Here is a 20,552-nt window from a genome sequence, read left to right as displayed (position 1 = left end):
TTTTGATTATAAGTGAGTCTACTAAACCTAAACGCAATTAGTCTAATCGATCAAAAATATTGTTTTCGTTAAATACTTTAATTAAGAGATCATATGTAGTACGTATATCATATGTGTCAGTGTGGCTAACCTTTTATATATAGAAAAAAAAAAGTATCTGATGAACCACTTCTTGGTGCAATATCAACTGTAACTTTCACGAATCTAAAAATTTAAAGACAACACGACTCATCAAAATGAGAGTATTTTCATTACCACTTTATTTAATTTTTGACGAAAGACATTACTACATCATTAATCAAAATCAAAGAGTTTTGAGTCACTTACTTTACCTTCATGATTTTAAGTAAAAGTTTTATCTTCCAAGTTCTAACCATTTTTCATTTTTGCATAGCAAATTTTGCTTATTCGAGTAACGATAATTATTAAAAAAAAATTAAGTCTTGGAATACTTTGGATTTTGTTTATAAACGGATGATCTAGGCTTTTTGAACATAAGCATAATATGGGCTGGGTTTTATCTTTTAAAGCCCATTTATGTGTTAAAAGGTTAAAAAAAAAATCCGACCTGCCGGAATCGAACCAGCGACCTAAAGATTGTCTGCAAACGACTACAGTCTTCCGCTCTACCAACTGAGCTAAGGTCGGTTACATTAATCAGGTTAACAAATTAATATAAATTAATATTTAATTACAAAGAACAACCAAAATGCTCTTCTTTTCACGCCTCGTCTGAAGTGTTAAGAACCCAAAGTCTCAAAAAATTTCCAAGGTAGACAATTCTGTTACATGATTGTCTACATTGTTTCTTTTTTTTTTGGGGATTATTATAAGCAAGTGAATGCTTTCTGACATCTTGTGCGGATTATTTATGCAAATTATGTTATATATATATATGCACATACTTTTTATTTACTCTATAATTTAGCATCGTTGAAACGTATATACAAACCCTGTTAAAGTAGATCGAGCTACCTATAGTTCCACTGAGTGTTGAATGCGTGTGTGAACGTAAAATTATTTTAATCGAAAACGTGCTTTACAAAGTATTTACATGCATATATGCCTACGGTTTAAGAGAAATTTTAATATTGAAAAGAAAAGTGTAGTATATGAATATGAGTTATGATTACCTTAACAAGACCTAAATATAATAGTCTACCACATATGACACAATATTATAGCATTGATAATATTGGTGGATCAAGATTTAATTTATCAGCTTCTCGTCCCAGTTAAAATATAAACAGAAGGGTGTGTCAGTGTGTGTGTATATATATACTTTAGTGTGCATAGATGTAACATATACGTAGCTTTGTATCAAACTTAAATCCAACGAAAGTGAGACTTTTTATATACGCTCATGAAGACAGCAATAAAATATTACATCTCCTCTTCATTTTTCCAATATAATGGCTACATCTTTTTTCAACAAACTGAGCCAATAAATCAACCTAACATGCGAATATAAACCTTAAAATTTCTTTTTCGATTTTCCACTAGATCAATTTAGAAATAATCCAAAAACGTATGAGATCTCATCTAATGATCTATCTATTGTGGCACATAGTTTAGGTTTTGATGTGTTTAATGTATTCATCTGTTGAGTTTTTTTTTTTTTTTTTTTTTTTTTTTTTTTTTTTTTTTTTTTGCAAAAGCAACAATTATTGGTTATAGGGTTTATTCTTTGATCATTGTATACTATAGTGCCATTTATTAGCCACTAAATAATCATCTTTTCAACATTCTCGTACGTTCGTTCCTGAAAATTTTGCAATATATATACTTACTCGACTTACGAGTCATGACTACCAGTGGTCTATTTTTTAGAGTATAATTACAAATGCAACCAATCAATCATACGGCACGTACAAACTGATTGTATTCGTACTTCTGTAAAAACAAAATTATGTTGGTTTGATAATATCTAGAAACCAAGATCTATTAGATTCTTATGTTCTTGATTTGAAATTTATTAGAAATAAAAAGGGCGTGTTTAGATGTCAATGCACATTCATATACATGTATAAATGTGTACCAAACTCCTTAGATCCCACGAAAATGAGAATTTTGACATAAGCTCATGAAGCTTTAAATCCCAATTTTCAACTGACTTTCTTCCTTTTCAACAAATCTGAACTAACAAATCAACCTATAACGTACGTATTACTAATCTTCTATATATTCCAGTTACTCTAAGCAAGAACAATTGTAAAATAATAACAAAGAAACAAAAAAAAACTGAATATGTGTATACGATTACCATTAAAAAATAAGTATATAAACAAAATGATTTAATACAATGAAACAATGCTTTTCTAAAACGTAACTCAAAATATGTGCAGTTACACTTACAAAAGAAAGATTGAATAAACTATTGGAACTTTCTAAAAAAAAAACCATTTTAGACACTTTACATGTCGTGGCAGTTCCCTATTGGTTGTATGAACTGCTTCTTTTAGCCGGCCATAAAAACTCTGCCTTGACCACAACGGCACGAATCACATGTGCCCCGGAACATTCCCCTTTACCATAGTCCGCATTTACACGCGCTTAAGGCGGCGCGTGCTCTCTCTTCCCTCAAAACACATCTCAGCCGATAACAGTCGACGCCGTCTCCGTCACGCGCCACACTTTCACCGATTTGTCCAAGCTCCCGCTATACACTATCCATCTTTGATCTCCTTTCTGACCTCCGTCGCCGTCCTCGGCCTCTTCCACCGCCGTCAAACACTTAACAGGTCCCACGTGGTCCATCAACACCGAGAGACACGAGTGTGTCCCATCGCCGTTTCTCCTCCACACACAAATGTTCTTATCCGCTCCCCCGCTTAAAACAAGACTCCCGGCGGCGGCGAGGCAGAGCACCGCCATACGATGGCCGCATAGAGTCCCGCCGTGAGAAAGATATTTCTGCCCTTCCCAGAAATTAACGCTGCCGTCAGAAGAACCGCAGTAAACAACAGCCGCCGTTAAGTTAACCGCTAACGCCGTTACAGCGTTCTCTTGCTTTATCAACACATTAACCAAGAAATGCTTCGTCCCTTTGCCTTGAAGCTCACGTTTCCACACTTTCAAAGTTCCGTCGGCGGATCCGGTGAATAGCAAATCGTCGAATCCAGCAGCCACCGTGTTGATCGCGTCGTCGTGAGCTTGAATCGATTCAAGACATTTCGAATCGGATAGTCTCCAGACTTTGAGAGTCTTGTCCCACGAACCGGAGTAGAGTAAACCGAGCTCTTCGTTCAGGCTAAGACACGAAACGGCGTCGTAGTGACGGATCTTGAGAACATTTTTCCGCCGACGAACCTCGACGTAGTTCTTCGGGTTCACTGACTTTGTCAAAAACTCTTTCAACGTCGGCAAGCTTCCGACTCGTGAATAGCTTCCGGTTCTGCTTTTAGAACCTCTCCAAACCCGGATTTTACCGTCTTGATGACCGGTGAAAATCCGGTTATCTCCGGTTATTACAATGGCTTTAACCAATCCACTTGTTGATTTAAACCCGGTGAAGTCCTTGAGATCTTTCCAAACACGAATGTTCTTGGAATCGGATCCAGTGAATAAAAGATCTCCAGAAGCAGCTAACGAGTAGACATGACCGTCTTGTCTAACGATCGTGCCGACCAAACCGTTGTCAGTACCATCATCATCCATGTTACGTCTCTGGTAGATCCAAGGAGACTTGTAGTACGGAGAGTAAGTTTGGTTCCACGGCGAGGGAGACATGGACGGAGTAGTAGTCGTGTCGGTGTAGTAAGGAGAGTAAGTCTGATTCCATGGAGATAGAACCTGATTAGGAGACGACTCGCCGCTAGTAGTCGAAGCATTGCTTTGACGTTGTTGGTAATAATGAACCTCCTTGTTCATGTTCATGTTGTTGTTGCTGTTGTTGCTAGTACTGGGGTTGATGGCATCAACATCAACACCATGGCTCCGTTGTTCTTCTTCTTCGGCTGCGGGATCGGAGTTTAAGAAGGCGGCGAAAGTGAGTCTCCGGTGATGACTACCACCACTGGTGGTTTCTGTAGCTATAACCATATTTTTCAAGATTACAAAAAAAAATAATAAATCGAGCAGTTGGAAGGTTTTTATATTTCTCTGTCAAGAAATTATGAGGTTTTAATTTCCTTGTCGTGTGGGAAAAAAAAAAGATTAGAAAAAAAGTATATTATTTCTAGGATTTTGAGAGAAAACTTTTAGTATGTGTTTGGTAAGAAAGATATAAAGAGTGGAGAAGGAGGACGTTGGGATGTATATATAGAGAGAAAAAAGAAAAAATAAAGTTGTTGAACAGACGACGTGGGGAATGACACGTGGCGTTTAAGGCTGAAGACGTGACCGTCAGATACCGAGAGCGCCAGTTTTCACATGAGAGATCCATATATCAAGAAAGATTAATTAAGAAAACAAATGTAATTTATATGCAACTTTGGAAATTAAAGAAAAGTGTTGAATGAAAAGCTCAATGGACGGTCGTCGAAAAATAGAAAGAAAACTAAAATGGACGGTCTCAAAACTGTATGTGTGCATAAAATAAGGAGATGTAGTTTTTTGTTTTGTTTTATCTATTGTTTTAATGTCTTGAGTAATTAATTTATTACATGGCTTTGAGCAATGTGAAAATAATTGAACATGAGATGCGTCCGTACGAAGATTCGGTATGGTTTTCTTACAAGTTGGTTGAATATAAAGAAAATTAAGATAACGCGTGTGTGGCTGTGTTGGCGGCTGATCATCTTCACACGTTGCATAAAACATTACGTGACGATTACACTATTGTCCAAGCGGAGTTTTGATTTTTGTTACTTAGATGTTTTGATTAGTTTTGTTTCGGTTTCGACATGTGAAAGAAAAAGTTTTCTTCCAGATGTTTTGACTTTTCTGACTCCTTTCCTTCCATGAAAGGCATGAAACGATAAGGAACGTCTTTTTGGACTAGATCGATGGACCCTTTGTTTTTAATCCACTTCGATTAAACAAATTAAGCTAGGATAGTTGTGAATTCACTAAATAAATATCAATTATAGTCCATAAGATATAAGATACTAGAATTTATATAAGATATTTTATATAGATATATATATATGTACGAGACCAACTTCAAGATTTGTCGGATACTTGTATATCTTATGAATTGTTCGTAGAAAATTATTGTTGTTGTTGATTTTTTTTCTGTGAACACGGATCGACTGTTGGAAGACGAACATGAAAAACTCACCTGTAACTTCTTCTTTGCCAGCTTCCAGAATAACATTTCATATACTCTAATCAATGTGACTGGTCAAAAGCCAAACGGTCGAAAAAATGGAAGGCGAAAAAGAGTTGGTCTAGTTTTGGATATGGTCAAGATGTGATATATATAAATTTCAACACTGTGTTTTAGTTTGAGTTAGAAAATGGTACAGTAAAACCTCTATAAATTAATAATGTTGGAACCAAGACATTTTATTAATTTATAATGATATTAATTTATTTATAAATTAATAATTATTATTTTATAGTATAAATTAATAATTATTAATTTATAGGTATATTTTTAATTGTTTAATTTTTAAAAAATTATGAATTGAGACAATTTTTGCAAAATAAGATTAGAATTTTGGATGTTGTAAATTTTTGTGGTATTGTAATTGAATTTGAAATAATTAAAAAATATTATTGACAATGAATTAAAAATATTATAGACAAATTCACTTATACAAATGACGTAAATATTCAAATTTATGAATAAAAATATAAATTATCGTATTTTAATAGTTAATCGAACTATCAAAATGCAAATGATGCATATTTAGAAATTGAAAACTTTTAAAAGTCTTAGCTGTTTTATGAAATGTTATAGAATATTTTATATCATTATAGTTTGAAGATACAACATAATAATTATTTTATAATATGAGGTTTAAGAGAAACATACTTTACTATATAAACATATATATATATATATATATACACGTGTAAATTTACGCAGCAGAAAAAAATATATGTAAATTTACATGATTATTAATTTATGATATTATTGGGACCATATTTTATATGGGGATTTCAAAAAAAAAATTATTTTATTATCTTATCGAATTTTGTTATTTTTTACATTGTCCCCACTTGAGACTACCAAAATTTATTAATTTATAGTGTTTATTAATTAATAGAGTATTAATTTATAGAGGTTTTATTGTACTATATACTGTATATACCCGAATATCTTAACAAGGAAACAGAAAAAATGTAATTAACAATTATCAAAAAAAAAAAAAAACAGAAAAAATGTGATACTCGATCTACGTATAGTTTATTTTAACATTTATTTTAACGTAAATTATGTACTTGCGATTGTGTGGATGACTTAGCTTAGATTCATTTGTTAGAGTTGGTTTTCTTGAAATACTTTTTTTTTCTATCAATTTATTCGTTTTCTTTCAATTTTTCCCATCTTTTTTTGAAACAAAAAGGAACAATTATACCATAAAAAATAAAGATATTATTTTCATATATTTCTTAAAAAACACGATATTTGGTTTACACCATTTTTTTCTTTCTTTTCCATATTTACATTACATTTACAACGTATATATAAGTGTTACATTTAAGAATGCTTTAGTGTTATTTATTTTAATTAATAAATTTGTTGAATATATTTGTATAGATTTTAAGTTATTAGTTAACACATCACATATAAATTGATAATATATTATATAAATATTTGTTTTTAAGCATTGTGAAAATTTTCCACAGGTACGGATCAAAACGCCGACAAAGAAGAGCACAAAGTTGCAACACATTTTCTTTTGTGTATTTATTTTAAAATTAAAGAGGACAATCGAAATAAAATTTCATACAAGTTGATTGACTTTCATTACGATAAGGAAAAATGACCTTTTCATGTCGATTGACTTTCATTACTGTTTAGAAAATATCATTTTTGGATAGCTATGATTAATCCGATAAACAAATATTGGTTCTGCGTCCAACAATACGTAAAATTATATATGAAAACTATATTACAGTAAATTATATCAACCCCAAAAAATGAATCATATATTTTGTTTGCAATTTTTGTTTTCTGTATTCCATGCAATGACAATAGGTTTGTCGGGCATTTCCTATATAAACCCAAACGTTTGGCCTTTGGAGGTTTATATAAAAATATATGAAACTAGAGTTAAGTACGTAATAAAATTGTTCTTAAACAAATAGTGATTCCATACATATAAATTCTCATTTTTTAAATTAGAAAATTCATCTATATTTTTAAATTCTGGTCTACGAGAACATAGTTTAAATAAACCGTGGGATTCCAAAATAAAATTGATGTAAATAAAAAACTTATCATCCGACCTCTAATGTCAAACCCTAATTAAATGAAAACGATTGTTGACAGCTAGCCGAGTTTTGACATTTGTAGGGTTTCGTATAAAATATCCCTCGTTTACCTTTTCTCCCTATATTATTAAATTTTGTTGGAACAAAACATATGGGAATTGTCAATTGTCAATGGTCATGGACTCCTATAGCTTTTGTTGGAACAATCGAACGATCGCGTTTTGGGATTTAAATGCTTGGTCAGTTATCGAATCCTATAGCTTTTCGCACTCACGCGACTATCGTACTTGCCAATGGACAATGGTCCACAAATGGCATCTAAGATCTATCCATTCAGACGTCTTTATTACGATATCAATACGACACGAAATTCATATTTGTCTGATAATTAAACTGAATAATACGGGGTTGCTAAATGCTAAAGAAAACGAATATTAAGCGTGCAAATTAAGGTATGACCATATTTAATATTATAGGACAGATTTTGCCCCCAAAAAAGTTACCATACCTTTTTCACATTTAAACAACTGAAAGAAATCTCACTGTATTTTTTAAAATTATATAGTTTCGTCAACTGTAGTATCAATATTGTTGATGTATTACTATTTTTCCTACCTATTGGTTGTATTTTACTGCCTTGCCTTCGATCTAATTGTTATGATTTCTACTGACTTTTCCGGAAAAAAATTATGACCAATAGCTAGATGGTCTTAGTCTAGATCGACCTTAATGATTCTAAGTGAACTTCGTGCTGTTCGTTTCTTCATTGGGATAGATCATCTAAGTGAAGATGAAAAATGATGTTTGTTTATGTCAAATTAACAGATTAGTTAGATGAATGGGTTGAATGATTTTTTAAAAACTCATCCAAAAAAAGTTAAAAAAACTAGCTGAGTCTCATCGGTGCAGTTAGATAGAGATAATTCAGCCAAAATTTGAAAATATCAAAAATACCCTGAAGAAAACCAAAGAATTACATCAAACCCAGAAATATCTTATTCACTTATTTCTTCTTCTTCTCCTCTCTCCTTCGACGAAGCTCTTCTCCTTCGACGAAGCTCTCAAGAGCTGAGCTTCAACGAAGCTTCAACAAAGCTTTGTTCTCTCAGAATCTCTTCATCGTTTCATTGTCTCTCTTGTTCATCATCGCTTCATCGTTTTGGTAAGTTCTCAATAACAGCTCTGATCTCTCTAACAGCTCCGATCATCTCAGATTTTGGTGTTTGATCGAACTCTGTGTAACATTTGTTGTTTGCTATACTTAATTTTTGATTCTGCATCTGCTTCCTTCGATTTCAGCTGGTGGGTTTGTCCAAATTTGTTTTGTTCTCTCTTTGATTTGAGAATTATGATTTATAGGTGATACTGCTTTAGAGTTTGAAATGAGTTCATGTTTGAATGATTAGAAGTGTTTTAGGTCCAGAGCTTGTATTTGTTGATGCAAACCATATGTTTGATGAGTCTAGAGCTTGTAGTTTTTGATGCAAACCAATTGTTTGATGAAATGTCTGGTCTGAGATCGATAATTGAGAGAACCTTTGGGAGCTGTTTAACCACAAAGCTATACTTCCCAACAGTAGGGAGATGTTTAACCGTAAACATTCTGGTCTGAGATCGATAATTGAGATAACCTTTGGTGTTTGGAAGGCCAAATGGAGAATTCTTGACATGAAGCACCCTAAGTATGAGCTGAATAAATGGATTAAGATTGTGACAGCAACAATGGCTCTCCATAATTTTATCAAAGATTCACAAGAGGATGATATTGGTTTTTTACATTGGGAAGTGGTGGAATCATATGAACATCATGGTGATGAAAATGATGGACATGTTCCATACATACCTGCTGGTGATAGAATGATGGAAGATGTGCGTGATTCTATCACTATGGAGATGGCAGAAGGAACTACACTTCTATATTAGAAGGTATGTGTTCGGTTTTATGCTCTGTATCTGGGGTTGTTTGAGTCTCTGTTTCTTATCTGATTGTGAATGTTACAGCTTTTTCTGAGCTCTGTGTTTTCTGATCCTAAGCAGAGACTTCGGTTAGTATAGCTTTGTGGTTACGTTTTTTTGATGCTTGAAGTTGTGGTTATTAAAGCAGGGACTTCGTTGTTGTGGTTTGTTTGATGGTAAAGCTGTGTGTTTGTTTGATGTTACCATAGTAGGATTTGGGATTGTCACTTAGCTTAAGAATTTACAAACTTGATTGATGTTCATTGGTTTTGAAGGAAACATTTGGGAGTTGAATGATTACACAGATTCTTTCCCATTCCAAGCCAAAAGTGATTCTTCTGCTTCAATTCTAAGTCTCTTGCTCGTGTTCTTGAGCAGTTCAGCTTCTCCTTCACTTCACAAGTCTTTATTGTAAAAACTTATATAAAAAATTGTTATAAATAATTTACAAATAATTTACATTGGCATAACATGTTTTATATCTTATAAAAAATTGTTATAAATAATTTATATTGGGATTTCTAGAGTTTTTGTTTGGTTTTGAATGAAAATTTATGTATATATATTTTAGATCAATATTTAAAATTAATATGGTTAAAATTAAAAGTAAAAAATTGTTAGATCAAAACATGGGTAGTTTAGTCATTATTCTAATTAAATCCATTTAGATGAGAATGTAAAATAACCAAACAAACACATTTCTATTTAAATGCATTATCCAAATAAACCATTTTTTTTTTGTTGAGTCATTTAACATTCAAGTGAATCATTTAGAGAAAGCTTTTGAATGGATTATTTGAATGAACATGCTAACTGGTGAAACGAACAAGACCTTGTCACTTTCGTTAACCAGAACTAAACTATCGTTTAACCAGACAAATTTTCATTTTTTTTCTTCATTAGATAGGACTATAGGAGTAGTTTGCACTTTACACGCCGTTCATTATTTGACGAGACATCCACATACCACATCCACATGCATGTATTATTATGTGATAAGTTTTGAATTATTACACGATCAATCGTTGTCTGATGTAATTATATCTCCAAACAAAAAAAAATCGTTGTCTCAAATACCAATGGGAAATAAATGGTACGTTTTAATTAACAAAGAAAAAGGGAAAATACCAATGCATGGTATGTACGCATGCCGGCACAAACATGGCAAACGTACAAGCCCCATATATACCAATTACAGAAATGCTAAGGATACTTTAATTTCATACGCCATACATAATAATTAATACCAAATATCATATTTGCAAAAAAAAAAAAAAACGCCACTAATATCCTTTGAAGTCCCACACATCACTACCATAACAATGAACAAAGAAACAAGTTTTTGTTACCCAACAGGCAAGGAGTTCTTAAACAATTATATAAAGGCGGAGAATTTTTTTTATGGGTGGCTTAACTGATCCCACTCGGCACTCGCTGCATGGTCCGAATCAGGGGTGGATCTACGTTGTCATGGGGTGGGGCACGTGCCCCATACTAAGTTAAATTTTGTTTAAGTAGTGGTTAATTGGTTAATATGATCTCGTAGCTCGTATGGTTACGTGTTGCCCCACACTAAGTTTTGGGTGTCTAGTTCGATTCCCAAATTTATAACTTTTTATCTGCTTCATTTTTTTTCCTTTATTGTTTGTTTTTATTTTTTTGTCAGATACTTTTCTTGTTTTTTCTTGTTATTGTTCTATATTTTTTCTTGTTACATGTCCTTTTTAGTGTCTTTTCTAAGTTCTAACATTTTTTTTTCTTTCTGATTGAGCCTTGACGGTAATTTCCTTATTCCATTTATACTTTATAGTTTCTAAATAAATGATATTCACTTAGTTTTATACTTTTATTTTAACCATTGTAATTCCATTTTGACTTTTGAAACAAAATTATTATTTTTAAACTGTAAAGATTACATTTGAATTATAAAAATGTTAGTAAAATGAGTAACTAAGTAAACATTTTATTATCTATTTTTTCATTTATTTCTTAGAGTTTGGATTTATGTGATATTTTATAAATGCCGATTATACTTTAAAAAAAAATTACATGTTTGTTCTGATTTGTAACTTAGCAACTAAATTATAGTATATATGTAATTAAGTATATTTATAAACCAAAATAATTTTGTGTCTTTTATGATTTTACAATTTTAATATATTAAAAGTAATTAGAAGTTATTTTTTACTTAAAAATATTATTATATAAAATTTAAAAATATTAATTAATAATATGTGCCCCATACCGATTTGTTTTCTGGATCCGCCACTGGTCCGAATAGAATCTGATCGCTTTCTTCATATGATGAAAAATAAGATACATACTTAAGAATTAAGTTAGAAGACTCATGAAGAAATTCTATACATGTACACGTTATAATTAGTTATAGCTCTCACGACGACATCATCGATTAATTAGTCACTATTACGATATAGGTACGGCGGAAGTCAAAGATTTGGTAGATTGAAACGAGCTAATTTCACTTTTTTCGTTATAATATAACTTACGCTATGATTATCTTTGACTTCATATTAGTGTCATTGAATTAGTATCAAAAGTTAAAATCGAAAACGTATGCAATATCAAATTTTCTTCTTTATATATAGACGATGCATGATATAGTACGTGAGATTTCTCCTAAGCATTTTTTTTTTTGGGATGTAAACAGAGAAAATATCTCCATTTGTATCACTAAAGATCGTGATTCGTGTTACAGCAGGAGCAACATAAAATAGATATTGTTCGCGCAAGAAGTTTATACAATCTTTAAATAAAAAGAAATAACGATAAAAAAAATGTTTTGTTGACTTCGTGCCATATCGTAAATATTGATACTTTTGTTCCATCGGTTATTAAAATCTTAGTTGTCTGTGTGTAGCTAGGTTTATAGTTTTCTACAAATATAGATGAAAAATAATTAATACTAACAGCGATGTGCCGATGTGTACTATAGTATAATGTTCAATGTATCTTTACGATACATGTATAATTTTAAGTTATTTATCAACAATCGACATGGTAGGTTTTGAAATGTAGAAAACGTCCACGCTGACTTTTGCAGAAGTGATCCATTTGTTTCGTTTATATGATAGCAAAATACTCATGTACACGTATTAGTAATACACGTAAAAGTGACATCACCATGTATATATGAAAACTAGTCCAAGTATATATTTGTTAGGTGAGTTCTATATAATCGTATCGAGAAAAAAAATAATATATATGTAATCGTCTAAAGTCATTCAATATTAATTCATCATGGACCGTTTGCTGATGTTTATCTTTTGTACTCAGTTAAGTATCATTATAATATTTGCTTCTCTTAACATTGTATCAGGATCATGCAACACATTTGGCCCTGTTCGACGGAGCAAAAGCGTGACCTGATATCTCTTTGAATAAACTAAACAAAATCACGATCTTTTGGGACACATCACCATGAATTAAGACTATCGCAGAGACGTGTGTGATAACAAAAATAAAGTTTTCGTAAGTAGAAAACTTTTATTGGTTGAGTTTTTGTTTGGAAAATTTAAGTTAAGCTAATTAATGGACATTTGTTTAACTCTAAAACTAATAAGAAATTTTCAAATAGAGGATAAGATTTGATTTCGTAATATATATCATTGAATATGGACTAATTTGGTCGCCACCACTCCTTGACAGACCTCCGGGTGTCCTTCAAATTTTTAATCAACTCCATCATAATTATAATCTATTTTTGTTACCTTCAACAACAATACATATATTATGCATAGTTATTAATATATGTCTGAAAAAGCACCTAAATGGTTTCTTCTCATATTTTAAAAATCAACTTAATTTAGTCTAATCGTAAGTTGTATAATTGGTTTTGATATCTCAATCATCGTAATTACCCGATTGGGTTACTATTTTACTTGCGGAATCAGTTTTTAATCACGATTATAATGCAAGCCAAAAAGAGAGCGATCAAGGAACAGCGTGTACCCAAAACGGAAGAGTCAGAGACAGCCAACATCATAAAGTCTTGCATCTCGTTTTTTTTAAATGATTCACTCACTCATTCATTTGATTTGAATTATCATCTTTTATTTGTCCTCATATAGTATATGATCTGGATCACTCCGGATAATAATTGTCTAATCAATCACTTTCAAAGTTTAAAATAATGTCATATTACACGGTTTTGTTATTGATTCAACTATTTGTCACTGTAATGTTTGTTTGCTACTAATCATATTCTTCGACTCACTCGATTTAACAGTGTTAGTTTCGTCATTATTAGACTTCTATAGTCCATAAATAAATTGGGTTTTAAACTTGTAAGGCCCAATATAAGCCCAAATTAGTCACTGGCTTGCTCTTCAAGCTCGCCCAAAAGAGAAGAAGCGTTCTTCAACTACTGAAGCAGACAGATTCTTCAAAATTGATCTTTGAGAAACTTGCAATCAGATTCTGTAACCATTGTTTTGTTTTTTTTTTTTTTTGTGTGCCTTCGATTCAAACATGGAATTTGTTGTTGAAGAAGGGAAGCGAGTAAACGAAGACTGCTCAACTTTAATTCTCGTAAGTTGTTAGTTTCGTGTCCTTTGCTTTTTAGATTTCGATCTGTTCTCTGCGTACTGGGTTTGGGTATCTCTTCATTTTTGATATTTCCGTATTTAAAGCTTAAAGACTGTAGCTTTACTGAGAAATTAAGCTGTAGTTGACGAAAATATAGAAATTAGAAAGTTTCCGAACTTTCTTGGGAGCGTTAACATGAAGAAAAGGGTTTAGGGTTTAGAAGCATTGATCTTTCTGATTAGGCAATTGTCTTAAAGATTGCTCATTGAAGAAGTTATTGTTTTTTTTTTTTTTTTTCCCAACCAGCCTGCATTGTCAATTGGGAATGTAGGGCAGCTCGCTGTTGATCTTCTAGTGTCATCTACTGATGCTGACAGAGTTGGTTATCTCGATGATCCAAATCTGCTTCCTTGTGTTGGAAATGACGCTTATGGCCCTCTTCCTTGTGGCGAGATCGCTCTTCCTCTCGAGGGTTCGTTTTCTCACACTATCTGCTTCATTTATGTTTTGACTAGAATTTGTTGTAATGAAAGGAGGTGCTTTGTTTTACTAGATGAAGTATCCTTTGATCTATGCCACTTTATCTTGGTTGAATCTGCCCTTTATCCTTTTTGAAACCTCATTCTTTCCTCCCTTTTGTGTGTTTTAGTTTATGAGTCATCTGCAATCACTACTACTCTTGCTCAGCAAAGGTCTCCAGTTGCAAAGGTATTTACATTTTTGGAAGCAGCATTGCTTCCTCGGTATTTATATGGTCTTATTTGGTTAAAGGATTGTATTTGCTGCTTGTTGAGTTGGGATAATGAAAAGCCGATTAGCTGGAGTGGAGCCTTTTGAGTAAAAGAATTGGGAATTTAGTGAGTCATTTTGAACTTACAATGTTGATTAATAACAGGGAATGATGATTAATTTTGCGGAGAATATAGCCAATTTTGCTGCTTCAAGTGGAAAGAAGCATGTTATTGTGCTATCCAGTTTAGACTTCCAAAGGCTGCATAACTTGGATATGTCAAGGTAACTATAACGCCTCCTTTTATATGTTTTTCCTCTCATTTTTTTCATATGGCTTCAATGTGAAACTTGACATGGACTAGTGCAAATACAATCATACATAATCACAGATGTGATAGATAAGTGAGCACCACATGCACATTTTTCTTTTGTCATAGTTACTAAAAGCAAACTCTTCACAAGTTAATTTTAATTCCTCCTTGGCAATTACTTTAGAGGCCCGCAGGTGTATTATCTGTCTAACGCGGGATCGGAAGGAAAAGATGATAACTGTGAGAAACTCGGATTTGGAAGATTGAACGAGTATGATTCAGAAGGAAGATGTTGGAAGTACCTTAGCTCCGTCTTTGAGAAGAACAGTGAAGAAGAGTTGACCTTCCCTTCAGAAGATGAACTCGAAGACATCGACTACTACCCAAGCTTGCCATTTGCAGCTCTTTTCTCAGCTTTTAAGGTAAAGAAATGCCTCATAATGAACAATTTATCCATACGCAGATGATTAAAACACTTACATGGCCTGCGTGGGATTTATCTTGTTTTTGGGGTTAGGCAAAAGGCTTGAAGGTGACATGTCTGCTATGTTACTGTTCTGAAGGAGACAACATTAATAAATAGGAGGCCTCATCCTTAAGTGGTTTATAACAAATTATTATTCTTTCACTGTTTTAATAAATAGGAGGCCTTATCTGGCCCAATCCAAAATAGTTTGGAAATAAAAATGTAGCCCATTAAAAATGCAAGATTTTGTCTCAAAGTACTTAATCTTATATATAGAGATTTATGAAAAATACTAAAATAGTAGATAATATAATACATACACTTACAAGCTAAAATATCATTTATATAAAAAATTTAGGTTCAATTGTGCAAAAAAATTTAAGAGCAAATTTTGAATATAAAATTAAGATTAACTACCCATGTTTTATATTTAACAAACAACCAATTACACCTTTCAACTAAAACAATATAACACACTCAAACAACGATTTCAACCCCCGGTATCATAAAATAACAATACTATTCAGCATAGGAAAAAATTAAAACAACACATATTAATACATTTACATACATTTTACTAATATATACATATAATTTCTACTTAATTAATATATTTAAAATAAAATTTAAATATAATTCGTTCCGCGGTACACCTAGAGATGTCAAAATGGTTAACTCAACCAAACTCAACTCATTATCCAATGAGTTAAAAGTTAAATGAGTTAATGAGTTGACTCAACTCATTTAACAATTGGGTTGGATCAACCCATGAATCATTTAGTTAAATGAGTTAGATGAATAATTGGTTAACCCACTACAATATAAATTAATTAATATATAATATAAAATAATAATAATTAATCTTTATCATCCTTTTTACTATCATTATCATTATCACCATCACATAACTTTTAGTGGAAAATTATAGAGGAAAAATCAGATTTTACATTTTCGGCGGGAAAATTGTGGTTTTGAGATTTTGGCGGAAAATTACGGTTACCATTTTTGGCGGGAGATTTACGTTTGCAGGTTTGCGTTTTTGGCGGAAAATTTACAGGTTTGCGTTTTTGGCGAGAAATTTACGGATTTTTGTTTTTGGCGGGAAATTTACGTTTGCGGGTTTGCGTTTTTAGCGGGAAATTTACAGGTTTGCGTTTTTGGCGAGAAATTTATGGATTTGCGTTTTGGCGGGAAATTTACGTTTGTGGGTTTGCATTTTTGGCGGGAAATTTACAGGTTTGCGTTTTGGCAAGAAATTTACGGGTTTGCGTTTTTGGCGGAAAATTTATGGGTTTGCGTTTTTGGCGGGAAATTTTACGGGTTTACGATTTTGGCGGGAAATTTACGGGTTTGCGTTTTTGGCGAGAAATTTATGAGTTTGCATTTTGGTGGGAAAATAGTGGGTTTGAGATTTTGGCGGGAAATTGCGGATTTGAATTTTGGTGAGAAAATTGCGGATTTGCGTTTTTGGCGTGAAAATTATAAATTCTGAATTTTGGCAAGAAAACTACGGATTTCAATTTTATCAAAAATTACGGATTTGTGTTTTTGGCGGGAAAATTGCGGGTTTGAGATTTTGGCGGGAAAATTATGATGATGTTGATGATATTAGGTTGATAATGTAGAAATTGATGGGTTAGTGGGTTAACTCATAAACCTATTATAACCAAACTCATTTGACTCATTAACTCATTTAATCATCAACTCATTTAACCCATCAAGTCATTAGGGTTAAAATTTTCAACTCATTAGGGTTCTTGATTTGAGTTGAATTGAGTTAAACTATTAGTCTTGACCCATTTTGACACTCATAGGTACACCGCGAATTCAAATATAGTATATATATTTTGTTTTCAGAATGAGGGAGTAACAGAATATCAAATCAAATCAAATAATGTACTGTTTCATAAGGCAATAATATATTGTTGTGTGATATTGCGTGCAATAAAAAAGAAACAAATATGAATTTTTTTTATATATGTTATTAAAAAAAAAAAAAGGATGGTCGAAAAAGAGGAGTAGGTGGAGGGGCAAGTCGGCTTTTGATTTGTTAAAAAAAAAAAACTACACACGAGTGACCAACCGATTCGACTCACCGAGTCAACCGAGATAACACAGATTCAACTCGCTCGAGCTGAATCTGTAAAGTTGTTTATTTTTTCTTTTGTAATTTTTTTGTTTTTTCATGTTCTTGGGTTTGTTTGGTTGGGTCACTCTTCAGATCAGGTGTAAAGAGAGAGAGAAAAAAAAAGGAGAGACAGTAGTGTTGTAACACCCCCCCCCCCCTTTGACTAATATAATCAAAAAAGCTTTTTACACAACACAAACTACTCTCTTCAGATCTGAAAGAAAAAGGCTTCTTTCTCTCAGTCTCTGTCCTTTTATTCTCCGTCGTCGTTTCATGATCTGACTCTCTCTCTCTCTCTCTCTGGGAGTCGTCTCTTCTTCTTCTTCTTCTTTTCTGTTTTATTTCTTACTTGGTCACTGTTGTTGTGTCTGAACATGCCACGCCCTTTCTTCCATAAATTGATTTTCTCATCTACTATCCAAGAAAAGCGTCTGGTAAACTACTTACTACTCTCTGTACTCCTCTCTTCCAATTTCTGGGCTTTCAAATTTTTTTTATTTTTGTGCGAAATTGAGATGTTTTCAAGGGTTGTGACACACTTGTTTGATTTCTTGCAGTTTTGATTTCGAGTTAAGGTTGTTTCTTTCTTTTTTTTTTTTTTTTCTTCCCTGTATTGGGTGCTGATTTTTGAAGCTTGTATGTTTTGTGTTGTTATTGGTCAAATGAGGATTCCGAATTCGGAAGTCTGCAAGACAGATTCTCTTGTATGGTCATTGTTTGGTTTTTTTTTGGGTAGGAAATTGGGGTTGCAAGATCGTGAATGGCATATATGTGTTCTCTGACAGCTAAATTGTGTGTAGTTTGGGAATGTTTTTTTTTTTTTTTTTTTTTTTTTTTGTGGAGTGATTTGACTTTTGAGGATGATTTGATTCTGTCAGATTGAGGCCAATTTCCGAGTAGTCAAAGCTGAGATCTGTTTACTATGGTTTCCCTAATTGTAATTCTATGTTTTTGTTTTACTCCTATTTTGACTGTTTGACTTAGGGGAGGTCTGAGATTGTTAGTTAGACTCCTTATTGGTAATAGAGTGAAATCCCTCATACTGAGTGTAGTTGACTTGTTTTTTGAAGGTCTCTGTATTATGTTTGTGTGTTTTAAAGTTATCTGCTTTATGTTCCCACCATATTATATGATACAGTGATTAATCATCACTTATGCAGATTTCCCCAAGAAAAGTTTGTGCATTGTTCTATACAAACCCACTTACTCTTTAGCTCTCCATTTGGCATCTAAGTGAATTAATGCTTTCGATCAACACATGCATTTAATTTCACAAACATATGATAAATGTGATAAGATCATAGGAGTCGCATAATCAATCTACTCAGAGATAAATGTACCATGTTACATGTGTAGTAATGGACTGTGTCTCCTTGTTGTTGCCTTCTAAACTGATATATGGCCAGTTAGATTGTCTTTTTAAATTAGTTCAAGCCGTCTTTTCTCCAGTAATTGATTTTTATGTTTTTGCAATATCTTGTGTGTCATTGTTGTGGACCTTTAAAATGCTTCTTTATATCTCATACCGGTATGCTTGTGCAGAGAGTCCCAGATAAGTTTGTGAGTAAATTCAAGGATGAGCTATCGGTTGCTGTTGCACTCACAGTACCTGATGGTCATGTTTGGCGTGTAGGACTAAGGAAAGCTGACAACAAAATTTGGTTTCAAGATGGTTGGCAAGAGTTTGTTGACCGTTACTCCATTCGCATTGGTTACCTTTTGATTTTTAGATACGAAGGCAACTCTGCCTTCAGCGTCTACATTTTCAACTTATCACACTCTGAGATCAATTACCATTCCACCGGTCTCATGGATTCCGCACACAACCACTTCAAACGCGCCCGTTTGTTTGAAGACCTCGAAGATGAAGATGCCGAGGTCATCTATCCTTCTTCCTTGTACCCATCTACACTTCCTGAGTCTACAGTACCAGCCAATAAAGGGTATACTAGTTCAGCCATCCAAAGCTTGTTCACTGGATCTGTTAAAGGTGATACTATAACCAACTGCTTGCCTTTATCTTTTGCGGTTTGGATTACCCCTTTATCATTTTTTAAGGTTGATGGTTGATATTTTTCTTTTTTTCCAGCTGAAGAGTCAATGGCAACCCCAAAAATTCCAAAAAAGAGAGGGAGGAAGAAGAAGAATGCTGATCCTGGTAAGCATTTCCCACTTTTAAAATGCTTCAAACTCTTTTTCAGTGGATTGACAGATTCTTCCTTTTTGATCCTTAAAGAGGAAATAAACTCATCTGCTCCGCGAGATGATGACCCTGAGAACCGTTCAAAGTTCTACGAGAGTGCTTCTGCGAGAAAGAGAACCGTGACTGCAGAAGAAAGAGAGAGGGCTATCAATGCAGCCAAAACGTTTGAGCCAACAAACCCTTTCTTCAGAGTTGTCCTGCGACCATCTTATCTATACAGAGGATGCATCATGGTAATAAAAAAAATCATAGGAAAGACTTAATCTTATCGGTCTTCTCTGCTCACTGATCTCTAAAGAAGTCTTTATGTTTCTGTTTCTTTTTTCAACAGTATCTTCCTTCGGGTTTTGCTGAGAAGTACTTAAGTGGGATCTCTGGGTTCATTAAGGTCCAGCTCGCGGAGAAACAATGGCCTGTACGATGTCTCTACAAAGCTGGGAGAGCTAAATTCAGTCAAGGATGGTACGAGTTTACTCTGGAGAACAACCTAGGAGAAGGAGACGTCTGTGTGTTCGAACTGCTCAGAACCAGAGATTTCGTTCTGAAAGTAACTGCCTTTCGAGTCAGCGAGTACGTCTGAACAAAAAGTATTTTGGTGTGATCATTCTGCTGCAGTGGGGGGTTTCCAAGTACAATTTCGTGTAGGGTATCTTAATTTTAAAAAACAACTAAAAACTCTCTCTCTGTCTGTGTCATTGCGTCAGTGTCTCGTTATTTTTTTCTCGGGTTTACTTGTGTTTTCGATGTGGATAAGTTAAGTTGTTTTTACCTCATTATATATAACCTCTTGAGTGGGAAACTCAAAATTGTTTTCAGTAGAAGAAGTTAGGGTTTTTTAAGAAGTTTGTAAATACCCTAATCTCCATCAATTTGGTATCTAAAACT

General features: G+C 33.2%; 2 protein-coding genes, 1 long non-coding RNA gene, 1 other non-coding gene and 1 pseudogene across 5 annotated transcripts; 3 read left to right on the top strand and 2 right to left on the bottom strand.

Annotated features, from left to right (window-relative positions):
* Positions 1-562: 562 nt before the first annotated feature.
* Positions 563-648, bottom strand: TRNAY-GUA (transfer RNA tyrosine (anticodon GUA)). The gene is given in 2 exon segments: positions 563-598; positions 612-648. It is a non-coding gene; the product is annotated as a tRNA-Tyr (tRNA).
* Positions 649-2,248: 1,600 nt separating this feature from the next.
* LOC147949656 (protein JINGUBANG pseudogene) lies at positions 2,249-4,453 on the bottom strand (annotated as a pseudogene). The gene has a single exon (XR_015559615.1). The product of XR_015559615.1 is annotated as a protein JINGUBANG pseudogene (transcript).
* A 3,901-nt stretch (positions 4,454-8,354) lies between these two features.
* Positions 8,355-9,704, top strand: LOC104783926 (uncharacterized). Its single transcript, XR_015595356.1, has 3 exons — positions 8,355-8,488; positions 8,974-9,252; positions 9,558-9,704. It is a non-coding gene; the product is annotated as an uncharacterized LOC104783926 (long non-coding RNA).
* A 3,891-nt stretch (positions 9,705-13,595) lies between these two features.
* On the top strand, positions 13,596-15,626 carry LOC104705478 (uncharacterized). Its single transcript, XM_087454079.1, has 6 exons — positions 13,596-13,830; positions 14,134-14,299; positions 14,477-14,535; positions 14,723-14,841; positions 15,055-15,292; positions 15,388-15,626. The coding sequence occupies exons 1-6, from the start codon at positions 13,771-13,773 to the stop codon at positions 15,451-15,453; spliced, it is 708 nt and encodes a 235-aa protein (XP_087310205.1). The 5' UTR covers positions 13,596-13,770; the 3' UTR covers positions 15,454-15,626.
* Positions 15,627-17,204: 1,578 nt separating this feature from the next.
* LOC104765761 (B3 domain-containing transcription factor VRN1) lies at positions 17,205-20,466 on the top strand. The gene is made up of 5 exons (XM_087454071.1): positions 17,205-17,898; positions 19,007-19,454; positions 19,554-19,622; positions 19,701-19,900; positions 19,999-20,466. Exons 1-5 carry the CDS (start codon positions 17,839-17,841, stop codon positions 20,245-20,247), a joined length of 1,026 nt encoding a protein of 341 aa, XP_087310197.1. The 5' UTR covers positions 17,205-17,838; the 3' UTR covers positions 20,248-20,466.
* The last annotated feature ends 86 nt before the right edge of the window (positions 20,467-20,552 follow it).

The sequence above is a fragment of the Camelina sativa genome, chromosome 1, assembly GCF_030686135.1.
Source record: "Camelina sativa cultivar CO46 ecotype springtype chromosome 1, ASM3068613v1".
Taxonomy (NCBI): Eukaryota; Viridiplantae; Streptophyta; class Magnoliopsida; order Brassicales; family Brassicaceae; genus Camelina; species Camelina sativa.
This window is presented reverse-complemented; position numbering and strand designations above follow the sequence as displayed.